Consider the following 12355-nt stretch of genomic DNA (forward strand, 5'->3'; position numbering starts at 1 on the left):
TTTCAGCGCTGCTACTTTCACAGCGAACTCCATAAAGTTGTGAAAATTTCAAGTGCCTAACTTATTGATTACGAGCAAAAAAGGCAAAAAAAATCACGTTTCTTGTATGGGAGCCCCCTTTAAATATAAACTTTATTTTATTTTTAGTATTTGTTGTTATAGCGGCAACAGATATACATAATCTGTAAAAATTTCAGATGTCTAGCTAAAGCTATTCTTGAGATACTGCCTGATGACATACAGACGGACAGACGGTCAGACATCGAAGTCTTATTAATAGGGCCCCATTTTTACCCTTTGGGTACAGAACCCTAAAAATACTAAGGGCTCTGTATGAGTTTGTCTAATGTCTACCTTATAATGTTTCTGAAATAGTACAATACTGTGTAGGTATTTTAAGTTGATAATAAGTAATAACACATAAAAAGTTTGGCATCCTAAAACAGTTCTCAAAATTCACATTTAAGTGGATGTTCGCAAGTTTCAAAATCAGGGGTCACAAAATCGATTGTATTGCTATGTTATCATGTAATTCACAACACAAAATAGTGATAGCGCTGATTATATTTTGTAGCAGATTGGGCGAGTTAGTTCACATTCATTGTAGATGATCCGGAAAACAGGTGACGAGGTAGGGAAGGCGTTAGGCGACCGCGAGGTGTGGATCAGGCTGCGTGTTTTTATTGCGCTTCCACTTTGTTACTACTATTGTCGTAAATAGATAAATGATTTTTAAATATGTAAATTTAAATTTGGTTTGCGCCCAAGTGGTAAATCATATTAATATGAATGAAATATTTTGTTTTAATAATTATTTTATTATTTATGTCTTATAAAATGTAAAATTTACTACTCTGTTACTACATATCTGTTACCATGCGATAGTATGAACAAAGTATGTAAAAAAATAACGTTGCGGCCGACAGTAACAGACCAAGTTCAATTATTATTACAGGCATTAGCAAAAAGAAAACTCGAAAACAAGTATATTTATTTTTATAAAAAATTATCAATTTAAGCCACGATTAGCTGCGCAAAATTTGACAATCACTCATACAGGAAGCTAATTCGAGGCTGAAAGCGATGTAATTAGCTTTTAAATTGTTTTTAGATCTGTAAAATGCTTCTAAATTACAATATACTAACTATTTGACCGAGCTTTACTCGGTATTCGTTAAAACACAAATAAAATGACATTTTCTAAATATGATTCCTAGCTAGATCGATTTATCGCCCCCGAAACCCCCTATATACAAAATTTCATGAAAATCGTTGGAGTCGATTCCGGGATTCCAATCCTACTAATATTATAAAGAAGACGAAAGTTTGTTTGGATGTATGGATGTGTGGATGTATGGATGTTTGTTACTCTTTCATGCAAAAACTACTGAACGGATTTCAATGAAACTTTACAATAACATAGCTAATACATCAGAATAACACATAAGCTACAATTTTAACTGACTTTCAAAATGGGGGAGGTGTAATGTTTGTTTTCTTATGTTCAACGATTACTCCGCCGTTTGTTAACCGATTTTCAAATTTTTTCTTTTGGTATATAGGATATCATCCCAATTTGGTATTATATTCATAAAAGTGGTGATCTGATGAAGGATCCATAAGTAATCGAGGGAACTCCTCAAAATTTATAGGGAAACATGTAATGACTTCAGTTTCGTGAGAAGTATTCTAAGCATATGCTACCAACAAGTAAGATTTTGCACCGAGGTATACCTGGTATACCGTGGTTCGGAAAGTGCTGAGAGAACTCCTGATTCTTTATAGATAAAAGTTTGGGAGTTTTGGTGTTGTTTTAAGAACGAAAAGCATATGCTACAACACATAGGCTACAATTTTAAGTGACTTTCAAGATGGGGGAGGTGTTATGTTCGTTTTCTTATGTTCAATGATTACTCCGCCGTTTATTAACCGATTTTCAATTTTTTTCTTTTGATATATAGGGTATCATCCCAATTTGGTATTATATTCACAAAAGTGGTGATCTGATGATAGATCTATAAGTAATCGAGGGAACCCCTCACAATTTATAGGGAAACATGTAGTGACTTCGGTTTCATGAGAAGTATTCTAAGCATATGCTACAAACAAGTAAGATTTTGCACCGAGGTCTACCTGGTATACCGTGGTTTAGAAGGTGCTGAGAGAACTCCTGATTCTTTATAGATACAAGTTTGGGAATTTTGGTGCTGTTTTAAGAACGGAAAGCATATGCTACTATGCAAATTACATTCATCATCATCATCACTACCATATTATACCATGCATCGTCCTATGGTTATGACTTATGAGCCTATAAAGACTGTTATAGGTACCTTTAATAGTCTTTCAGGTCGAGTCTCGAATTTGTAAAGCGATAATTAAAAAAAATCAATACCTACCTAATATTATAAACCTGAAGAGTATGTTTGCTTGAACGCGTTTATCTCAGGAACTACAGATCCGATATAAAAACTTATTTCAATGTTAGATAGCTCATTTATCGAGTAAGAGTTAAGACTATGGGCTATATATCATCACGCTAAGACTAATACGACCGAAGAAACTCAGGAAAATGTGGGAAAAACGGGGGAAATATTAGAAATTACGAACTACTGGAGCAATTTTTATGGCAATATTTGGCACAGATATAGAGTAGACCAAGTGAAGGGAGTAGGGACATAAGCTATTTTTTATGGGAAAATGTATGCTTTCCGTAAAATTCGTAATTTACGCGGGCGAAGCCGTGCGGGACATCTAGTTATATATATACAAGAATTGCTCGTTTAAAGATATAAGATAAGATATATTAATAGCTCCTAATTGGCGAAAAGCTGTATAGATGGAATTTACTCGGCTAGAAATTATTGCTGGGAGCTTTCATATGACAGCTGTATAAAAAGGCTGTATAAACGTCTACAGCGCAATTTTACACAGCTTTTAATTAAAAAAAAGATGGGTATGTAATATGCCGCTATTCGGCTGTTTTTGTTATTTAAATTCGAAAAGGGGGAGGCGGGGGGGAGAAGGCGAAGAATAGAGTTTATTATGTCCGTAAATACGAGTAACTTTGTACAATAAATATTATTTTTATATGTTATAATGTGCAGACCGCGAAAATAATTTCATTTCTCAAAATAGACCCCGAGCGATACGGTACGAAAAGCTTAGACTTCGATATTCCTAGATTCCCCGTTTTCACTAACCGCCCTTAACGCTAACTATCACGTAGCAGTATTTTAGGGTCATTATGTATTTCGTAACACAAACACGTTTTTGAATACCCTTATTTTTTGCCAATGTTCTTACTCAAGGCCCTAAGGACGTAGGTGTCACACAACCAATCTATAGGTAGTATCTATAGGTAGGTGAATGAAATTTTGCACAATTATAGTTTATATGGTGAAGAAGTGCATCGAGCTAATATTATTTTGAAATTATGCTTTTATCATACATTTTCTTAACACACACACACACACACTCACACTAGAAAAAATGACAGATTTTTGGGTGACAAGCCTATACATACGAATTATACTCTTTTATTTATGGTTGAAGTCTGTTGACAACAAGGTGACAAATTGAAAATGGATTATAGTTTTTTTTAATGAATCTTAGATACTATTAGACAATGCTTACACTGCCAGTCTGAGATCAGCTGAGTCCCAGAGACAAGAGTTGAAAAAAATATGATAAATCAATATGTTTTTACAAAATATAGGTAATAGTCCTAATGTCGTTGAAACTAAGGTCGAATTTCGACCATTGGGCGATCTCTAGTAATAATTAATTCTTGAAAAATAGGTATACTTAATGGCCGCTAGGGGACACATAGCGTTAGGAGGTTGTTGGTGAAAACGGGCATAAGACTATCGAAGCCTGCCCTTAAGAGGATTCCACACCGCCGTTTTTCCATACAAACGCTGTCCCCTATTTCCTCCCTGGATAATGCCGGTAGAGTTATGATTTTTTTTCTGAATATCTATGGCCACACTATTAGCATGTCCCTATGTTTTCTTTTTTTTCATAATTTAATTATTAAAAAAGATAAGAACGTCCAAAAACCCAAAAAAATGGCCAGATTTTCCTCTGTGTTTAAACACCCAGAAAACAAAACTGGCTAGAATATACAAAAAAAATAAAACATAGGAACACAGCTCAAGCCTTGCTTTAATTCTTAATGAAAAAAATACTTAAATCGGTTAAGTTTTGGAGCAGGAATCAGCGGACAACGAATCGAAGATTTTCTGTTCTTTTATTAGAACTTTTGTCGTGTTGTCTCTATCGCGCTCTGCGGTGGGAGACTTGAGATTGGTGAGACAGCAATACATTTTCAAATACCTATTTTCGATTTCTCTCGCCCCTGGTGTATCCTCTTAAGAGAATTGTTAATAGGTAAGATATTTTACCTGTAATATCCATCCCTGTCAGAGCGCGCACTGTGCTGTCTCTCCACTCCCAGGCGATGCGGCAGCGGCAGGGTCGAGGAACGGCTGCCACCGCCGGAGCACTGGGATGCTGGCCCTTTACATTTATATTATATATTAATATTATGTTTATATGATCCATACACATATTATTATACAATATACAAACACGACTATAAGGCAAAAAACCGACCAAGTGTGATTTGGACGCGCTTATGAAGGGTTCCGCAGCAGCAACGATGACGCAATTCGTTATCAATATGTATGCGGTTTGACATAACTCATCGCTAAATGACATTTCGCTTTCAAAGACTAATGTCAAATCCCATACATTTTGATAATGAATTTCGTCAACGTTTTTAACGATAGGGACTTTGGCTACGGTCTTCGGTTTATTTTTATGAAATTAACAGGTTGTTGATTTATTTTTATATTTCAGTCGATTGAATGTAATTTAAATTTAGGTTTACCATTTATGACGTATAAAAAACTACTTGCTAGATCTCGTTCAAACCAATTTTCGTTGGTAGTTTTTATAGTAATGTGGTACCTGGTACATGATACATTTTTTTGACTTATCATGTGAACTTTAGAAGTTAGAGGAGGAAAAAATCATATGAGTTTCTCAAATCATTTTTTTCTAAAATAAATAGTTTGCGAGAGAGACTCTTCCAAAGTGGTAAAATGTGTGCCCCCCACACATTTTACCACTTTGGAAGAGTCTCTCTCGCAAACTATTCAGGTTAGAAAAAAAATATATTAGAAAGTACCTCAATATGATTTTTGAAGACCTATCCATAGATACACGCATAGATTAGATGAAAAAAAAAATATTTCAGTTGTACCTATGGGGACCCCTAAAATTTTTAATTTTTTTCCATTTTTGTATCAAAACTTAATGCGGTTTACAGACTACCTCTAATTATCAAGTTTCAATAGTACAGTTCCTATAGTTTCGGAGAAAAGTGGCTGTGACATACGGACGGACAGACAGACAGACATGCAGACAGACAGACATGACGAATCAATAAGGGTTCCGTTTTTTGCCATTTGGCTACGGAACTCTAAAAACGTGGCCGAAAATGGGGTTGCGTGATATTCTTTTACCCATGCCGTGATAAACATTTTACATTTTTTATTTTTATATTATGATAATAATTTTACTTCCTTCAAATACTAAAACTGTTTATATGGACGAATAAAAAGTAGTTTACTGTCATTACAGAAAGCATATGTGGAGCCATGAGTATGAGTACCGAATGCCTAAGTCGAGGCTAGGATTTCCTCTTCAAGGCTCAAAAAAGGCTCAAATCCTGTTTCACCACTTACTGACAAGTGCCGGATAGGTTATCCATAGCTTATCTAACAGATAAAGTCTGATGTATCTGTCAGATAAGTTGTGGATAGCCTATCCGGCACTTATCAGTAAGTTGTGAAACAGACCCTTAGCATTTAAGGTTCAGAAGATTATCCTAGAGTAGACTAAATACAAAGTTTCGTCGTCTAAACAGCTTACGTCGCCCAATTCGCCACTTTAACCAAACATTAAATTTTCTCGGTTTTGATGCATTTTTTTATTTATTAAAGTGAATTATAGACGGTTACCAGTTACCACAATTACAATAATTAACTTACAACTAAGTACTTATTTTAATTACATTTTTATAACAATTTTGACTATGAAATTAAGTTAATTATTATTTATTAAATAATAATAACTCTACGAATAATAAAAACTAAGGAAAATTAACTCCATCAAAAAACATGCTCCATAATACTTAGGTGCCAATTGCAATATTTAGGTGACCTTGAGCGGTACTAGGTTGACGTTACATGACAGATCAAAAGGAACCAAATTTAAAACGCTAATAGTATGGGAGTTACGATTCCTTAGTTTTTATTATTCGTAGTAATAACAGTATATTATACCCAGTATAAGAAAGTACTTACTTCTACGTGGAGGGTACGGGCTCCGTTGATTTGATGGCGGCATATTGTCATTGTATTCTAAACAGTAAACCGATTTTAATAAAATGAAAATACATTTGTGCATAACATCACTACAATATATTCCGATAATAGTCATTAGCGTTGCATATTTTATCGACGTACGGCAGGCAGTATACGGTATACGTAACATTTAAACGATAGTCGATACTTAAGTAGTAGACAAAAATTTCAATAGTTGACAAAAAAAACTTAAATAATAATTCTTTGCAGAATAATTTTGATATTAAATTTTTTCTGAACGATTTAGGCATATTATGGCCTGCCGATAATCATAAGTAAAATTTTAGTTAGGGAGAGTGTGAGAGAGAGTTTAGATGAAGTTAATAGGAAGAGATTTTTTTTCTGTTCTTGATATTTTTATGATTATCATAAAAGCAGCAAACGAGCAGACTAATTGCCTAACGGTAACCTATTAAAACCCCAAATCCTTTTATGTCCTCTTCTAGCGCACTAGCCAATTTTTGGCTTGGCCAATATTTGTGTTTCTTAGGGCCCTTCCACACGACGCTTTTTTTTATGCGCGTTTGTATCGATACAAACACAAGTTGAACGCTCAGCAAACGCAAGGAAGCCGACACGCTTTAACCTTTACACACGATCCTTATTTTTGTATCGATACCGATACAAACGCACGTTTTTCGAACGCAACTATGACGTGCTGTGAGCGCGCGTTTGTATCGCGTTTATATCGCGTTCGTGTCATGTGCGGTGTACGGTGGAGGACACGGTGCACGCGCCCCTTTTCCACCCGTCGTTCCCCGCTGAGTAGCATTTCATGTGTATCGATACAAACGCGCGTTCAAAGCGCGTTTTAATAGCGTTCAACTTGCGTCTGTGTCGATACAAACGCGCATTTAAAGCGCGCTTCATTAGCGTTCATCTTGCGTTTGTATCGATACAAACGCGCGTTTTATTTGCGTCAAAAAAAGTGTAATATCTGGCAAAACGTGCGTAGTTGACACAATAATATTATGTTTCTGTACCAACAACTTGGGCAGTATACTGGGCAAAATTTTGGAACTTACCCAACGTGTATGTTTCATTTTGTCAATGTAAGGACATTTTTTTCCAGTTTGACAGGTAACGAGGACTCAATCGAACTAGACACAAAGTAGAATCGAGTAGTACTATTTCCGAATTTTCGAGATTCGAGGAATCCTAATCTAACACCCACCTAAATCCTCCATGCTCTGACTCAGCAAGGCCTCGAAGGTGTGCAGGCTGTAGCTCTCGGCGTCCATGCCCTTGGCGAGCGTGTTCCGCAGGTGCATCTCGTACTCTAGCAGCAGCCGCGAAGTCGGAGACCCCGGGGCGGGCGTCGCGCTCGACTGGGATGCTTGCCGTGAGAGACACGGCTTTTGCTATAAAATCAATCAGATTATAAAACTCAATGTTATGCTATAAATCTTACAAAGCTTTGTGAATGAATTTATAAGTTAGTTATAGCAAGAGCCAGAGACAACCAAAAATTCGTCATTTTATAATGACAAATGTTAAAATGGTAAAATAGTTTTCCTGTATTAACCACCAGCAACAATGGAGTTTCAGTTGTGGTCACTTTAGGAGTTTACAGTTCTAAAGGTCTACCTAACCTTCGATGATGTACAAAGCTCAATTTTTATCCTATTTTCTTTGGGATAATTGTATGAATCTGGTCTCCCACTGCCGGTCATTTTGAGAGCCGCTTTCCACTGCCAGACACCCCTTAAGTTTATACTAGACTTTTAGGTGGTCTGGCAAGGGGATGCTACTGCCATAGTTGCTGGCTAGATCTTACTTTACTAGGGGTCATAGACAGGAAAACTTTCAGCCTTTGTAAAATGACTAAATTCTGGCTGTCGCTGGCTCTTGGGCTATATTAGCTACTATAGAATCCTTTTCAGATAACACAGTCATTTCACATTCCTTCTGCCTAACCCTCTATTTTAACCCCTTAGTATGTAAAAAATCCTTCCATAGTGGATGCCTCTATCATAAGATGAAAATTTCAAATTTTTAACACTTATGGCCTTATAGTTAAACGAATTAAACACACCGGCAAAATTAGAGGAACATAACAAAATTTTCAATTTTTTTGAAGATTGTTCACTGTTTTTTATAAATTTATTTATTTAATTACTAATTGATTATTAAAAAATAAATTTTATATAAATGTAGGGCATAAAAACGTGAAAAATAGAAAAAAATCAGCAAAATCTAAATTTAAGAAAATCTTTGAAATTTTAGTAGTAAGTTTTTAAGTTAAATTCTCCATTTTTATTAAAGAAATGTCATGTTAAAAGCGTGTAATGCCTTCTATGGATCTCAAGAGGGCATGGATATTCCATTCCATGCTTGCATTTTGATTGTCAATCATTTCCTGTGGGATATTCTCCTACTCCTCCAGTAGCGCCAACTCGAGCTCCTGGACACATTTTGGACCGGAGTTTTAACTCGTACCGTTCACCCATTTATGTGCCACATATCTTCAATCGGATCCACATCCGTAGACCGCGCTGGCCCCTCCACCTGGGCTACGCCAGCATCGTTTAGGTAATAATGCCCGATTTTTTTACTCTATAGACGCGCATAAAATTGAAGTTGAAAATAAAACTGTGCAAAAGGCACACCATGCAGTTCCAAGATGGCTGTGCTATAGCCCTGTACTGTCAAAGTACCATCATCAATAATCATCAGCTCCGTGCGGGTTCCAAATCATATGCCACTCCAAACCATTACGAAGCCTGCATCATAGGCCACTGTTTCCGTTAAGTTTGATGGCCTATAGCGTTCCTTAAGATTTATCTACATTCTTTATCGCCTGTCAACCAAATGTATACAGAATTTGCTCCCATCACAGTACAGCACAAGATTTCACTCACTTGTCTAATTTTGATGTTCACGCGCAAATCTTAGGCTGGCTCTTCGGTGTCCAGTCTCAAGTTTTGGTGCCCTTACAGGCACTTTTGAGTTTAATTTAACTTTTTTTTTATTAAATAAGGGGGCAAACGAGCAAACGGGTCACCTGATGGTAAGCAACTACCGTCGCCCATGGACACTCGCAACATCAGAAGAGCTGCAGGTGCGTTGCCGGCCTTTTAAGAGGGAATACGCTCTTTTCTTGAAGGTTTGCAGGTCGTATCGGTCCGGAAATACTGCTGGTGACAGTTCATTCCAGAGTTTTACAGTGCGCGGCAGAAAGTTACGCGAAAAACGCACTGTGGAAGACTGCCACTCATCAAGGTGATGAGGCTGGTGTGTTTTTCGCGTGGGACGATAGCGAAAAGTTGCAGGTGGTATGATTCCGAACAATTCCTCAGAGCACTCCCCGTGATACAACCGATAGAGGATGCAGAGTAAAGCTACATCTCGGCGTAATTCCAGGGGGTCCAAGCTGTTTGAAACACTATGGCAGTCAACAATTCGAGCAGCCCTTCGTTGGATACGATCCAGAGGGAGCAGTTGGTATTTTGGCGCCCCTGCCCAGAGATGAGAACAATATTCCATATGAGGCCGAACCTGCGCCTTGTAGAGTTGTAGGCGTTGGTCCGGGCTGAAGTACTGTCTCGCTCTACTACTAAACTTCTATAAGTCTTCTTCTTACTGTACAATCACTTACACGTACATCTCGGACCTGTTCCGACAGGTTTCCTGTCTGCAAAGCAGTTTGAGGTCGATTTCTCAAGGTTTGTTTCTTTACAAAATGGTCATCCTGAACCATTGTCACCCGATATCTGCCTTGTTCTCGTCTCCGAACGTTAGATCGAGTCTCTCTGTGGCGTTGAAAGTTACGACGGACCACGGAAGCCGACTCACCTAAGGCCTGACTGACCGAACGGTAGGTGTGACCTTTTTCTATCGTGGTTACAACTCTAGCTGTCGCAGATGCTGGGAAATCGCTAATTTTGTATCTAAGCAATGTGTTCTTTCAAAAACCAAACAATCAAATAGGCTGAGCATACCTTGCACCCCGCTAAAACGCCATTCTTATCTGGAACACTTACAACGTCAATCATCGAAAAACACTTATTAGGGCATAATTGCTATAAAAACCTGTCAACTTGCCAGTTTTGTTCAATATTTTATTTCTTAAATTAGCTTAGAAACTATAAAAAAGGATTTCACTCAGCCCGACCCAGTTGAGTTCAAGTTGTGGCCTTTTTTACCTATGTTCCTCTCATTTTGCCAGTGTGTGTATTTTACAAACGAAGAATGAAACAGAACGAAATAAAAGTTATCTTACAAGTGGATGTTGTTGACTACTGCATCATAATACGTTGGAAAATATCGTATTACAGATGCCAGTGCATTTCAAATCAGAAAAAAAAATCTCCACAGCCGAACATATAACCTCCTCCTTTTTGGAAGTCAGTTAAAAATACACTCATCAGCTCAAATCGAAAGCCCTGTTTCGGACACACTCCAACAAAATATGAAAATACATCCTCAACTACGTCACACTGCATACAGACAGAGTGGTGATGGAGCTCTTCTCATCATAATATGGTCATGAAAACTTATTTAGTGGAATGTTTAAATCGTAGCGAAGTCATGGTGCCTACCACACGTGCATGCTTGACCACAGTTTTGCTGGCGCATGCTTCTCGCATGAAAATACGGAAGACTGGCATATCTACCACACGGCACAGTTATGCATGCGCAATCCATATTATTGCCGAGATCGTCGGCGTATAAACAACAAGCCAATTGCTTGAACACTGAACGTCCAACCACACGCACGACAAGTTTGCACACGAAAGCTTGCATGCCAGAATTAAAAGCAAGTTTAAAAACCGTCAAGCCAAATTTTGGGGCTTGCGCATACTACCGTTTTACCAACTACACTCATGTTCAGTGTACAAGCCGGCATGCGCAAGCAAAACTGTGGTCAAGCCTGCACGTATGGTAGGCACCTAAGCTGTGACAAGTGTATTTCGACTTGAAATAAAATTTTCAAACCACGAAATTTTCTACGACAAAAAGAAACATTTTACGGACAGTGATAGCCACATGGACAAGTTAGTCCTGTAACTTTTTTCGATCGATTCGATTTTTGTTGTGCTGTCAGTAAGTTAAAATATAATGGTACTAACCACATGGTGAGTGTGCCTTGGGTCGCGGCGCTGGCACGGCTCCTGGTCGGAGTTCCCGTTAGATGAGGAGGGTGTGGTGGCATAGCACTGGTTGTCGAACATCACATTGTCGGAGGGCGGGGACAGGTCACGTTCACCGCCCAGCTCCAGGAACAACCCGCGGCCGGGGTAGCCGCTGGGCGCCGCGCCCACGCCAACGCCGCGACTGGAAGGTAAGATGAACGGATTATATTGTGCATTGGAAAGTAATGAGGGTGTTTTATATTGTATTTGCCAACAGGTGCCGCTATGTAAAAACCATCACACAAAAAACCACAAACCAACCACCAAGATCAGTTACAAGGCTGTAGCGATACCCGAGAGCCAAAGTCGTTGCTTGTAGTGTTATAAAATGACATTGTCATGGTCGTGTACGCACCATCGTATGGCTCGCAGCGATACCCGAGCACCAGGTAAGAATCTAGTTCTACTTTTTGCATTACCGTTACTACTACCCATGTCGAAACTACCACAAGCTCATAACGATACTAGAATGAAAAAAAAAAAAAAAAAAAAAAAAAGGATACTAGAATGCCATGTTTGGAAAGGCATATCAAAGGCAGTTCTATAGTATAAAATAATAATTATTATAGTTGTGTTTGATCAACAACACGATTATTATACGCAAGTTGTAAGCGAAAAGATATGTAATGGATTATGGATAGTAACAAAATATAATGGAAGCCGTCAGAATACATAGAATGACCAATACAAGTCGAGCGGAGCTGATCACTGCGATAGCCAATACAATATACAACTTTAGTTTTGTAGTTTATTAGTCATATCATATTCGTTCAGCATCGGCCAGCA

The 12355-nt window shown here is 37.9% G+C and overlaps 1 protein-coding gene across 7 annotated transcripts in view; it reads right to left on the minus strand.

The window, feature by feature from the left end:
• Positions 1 to 12355, minus strand: part of LOC121731312 — a 160148-nt gene that overhangs the window by 129353 nt on the left and 18440 nt on the right. For all 7 annotated transcript variants that reach the window (XM_042120700.1, XM_042120699.1, XM_042120697.1 and 4 more), the window contains exons 12-15: positions 11507 to 11711; positions 7609 to 7795; positions 6375 to 6431; positions 4407 to 4521 (exon numbers count right to left, since the gene is read on the minus strand). In XM_042120700.1, the coding sequence (XP_041976634.1) occupies positions 4407 to 4521; positions 6375 to 6431; positions 7609 to 7795; positions 11507 to 11711 (564 nt within the window). The remainder of the gene's footprint in view (positions 1 to 4406; positions 4522 to 6374; positions 6432 to 7608; positions 7796 to 11506; positions 11712 to 12355) is intronic.

This window comes from Aricia agestis, chromosome 10 (assembly GCF_905147365.1).
Source record: "Aricia agestis chromosome 10, ilAriAges1.1, whole genome shotgun sequence".
Lineage (NCBI taxonomy): Eukaryota > Metazoa > Arthropoda > Insecta > Lepidoptera > Lycaenidae > Aricia > Aricia agestis.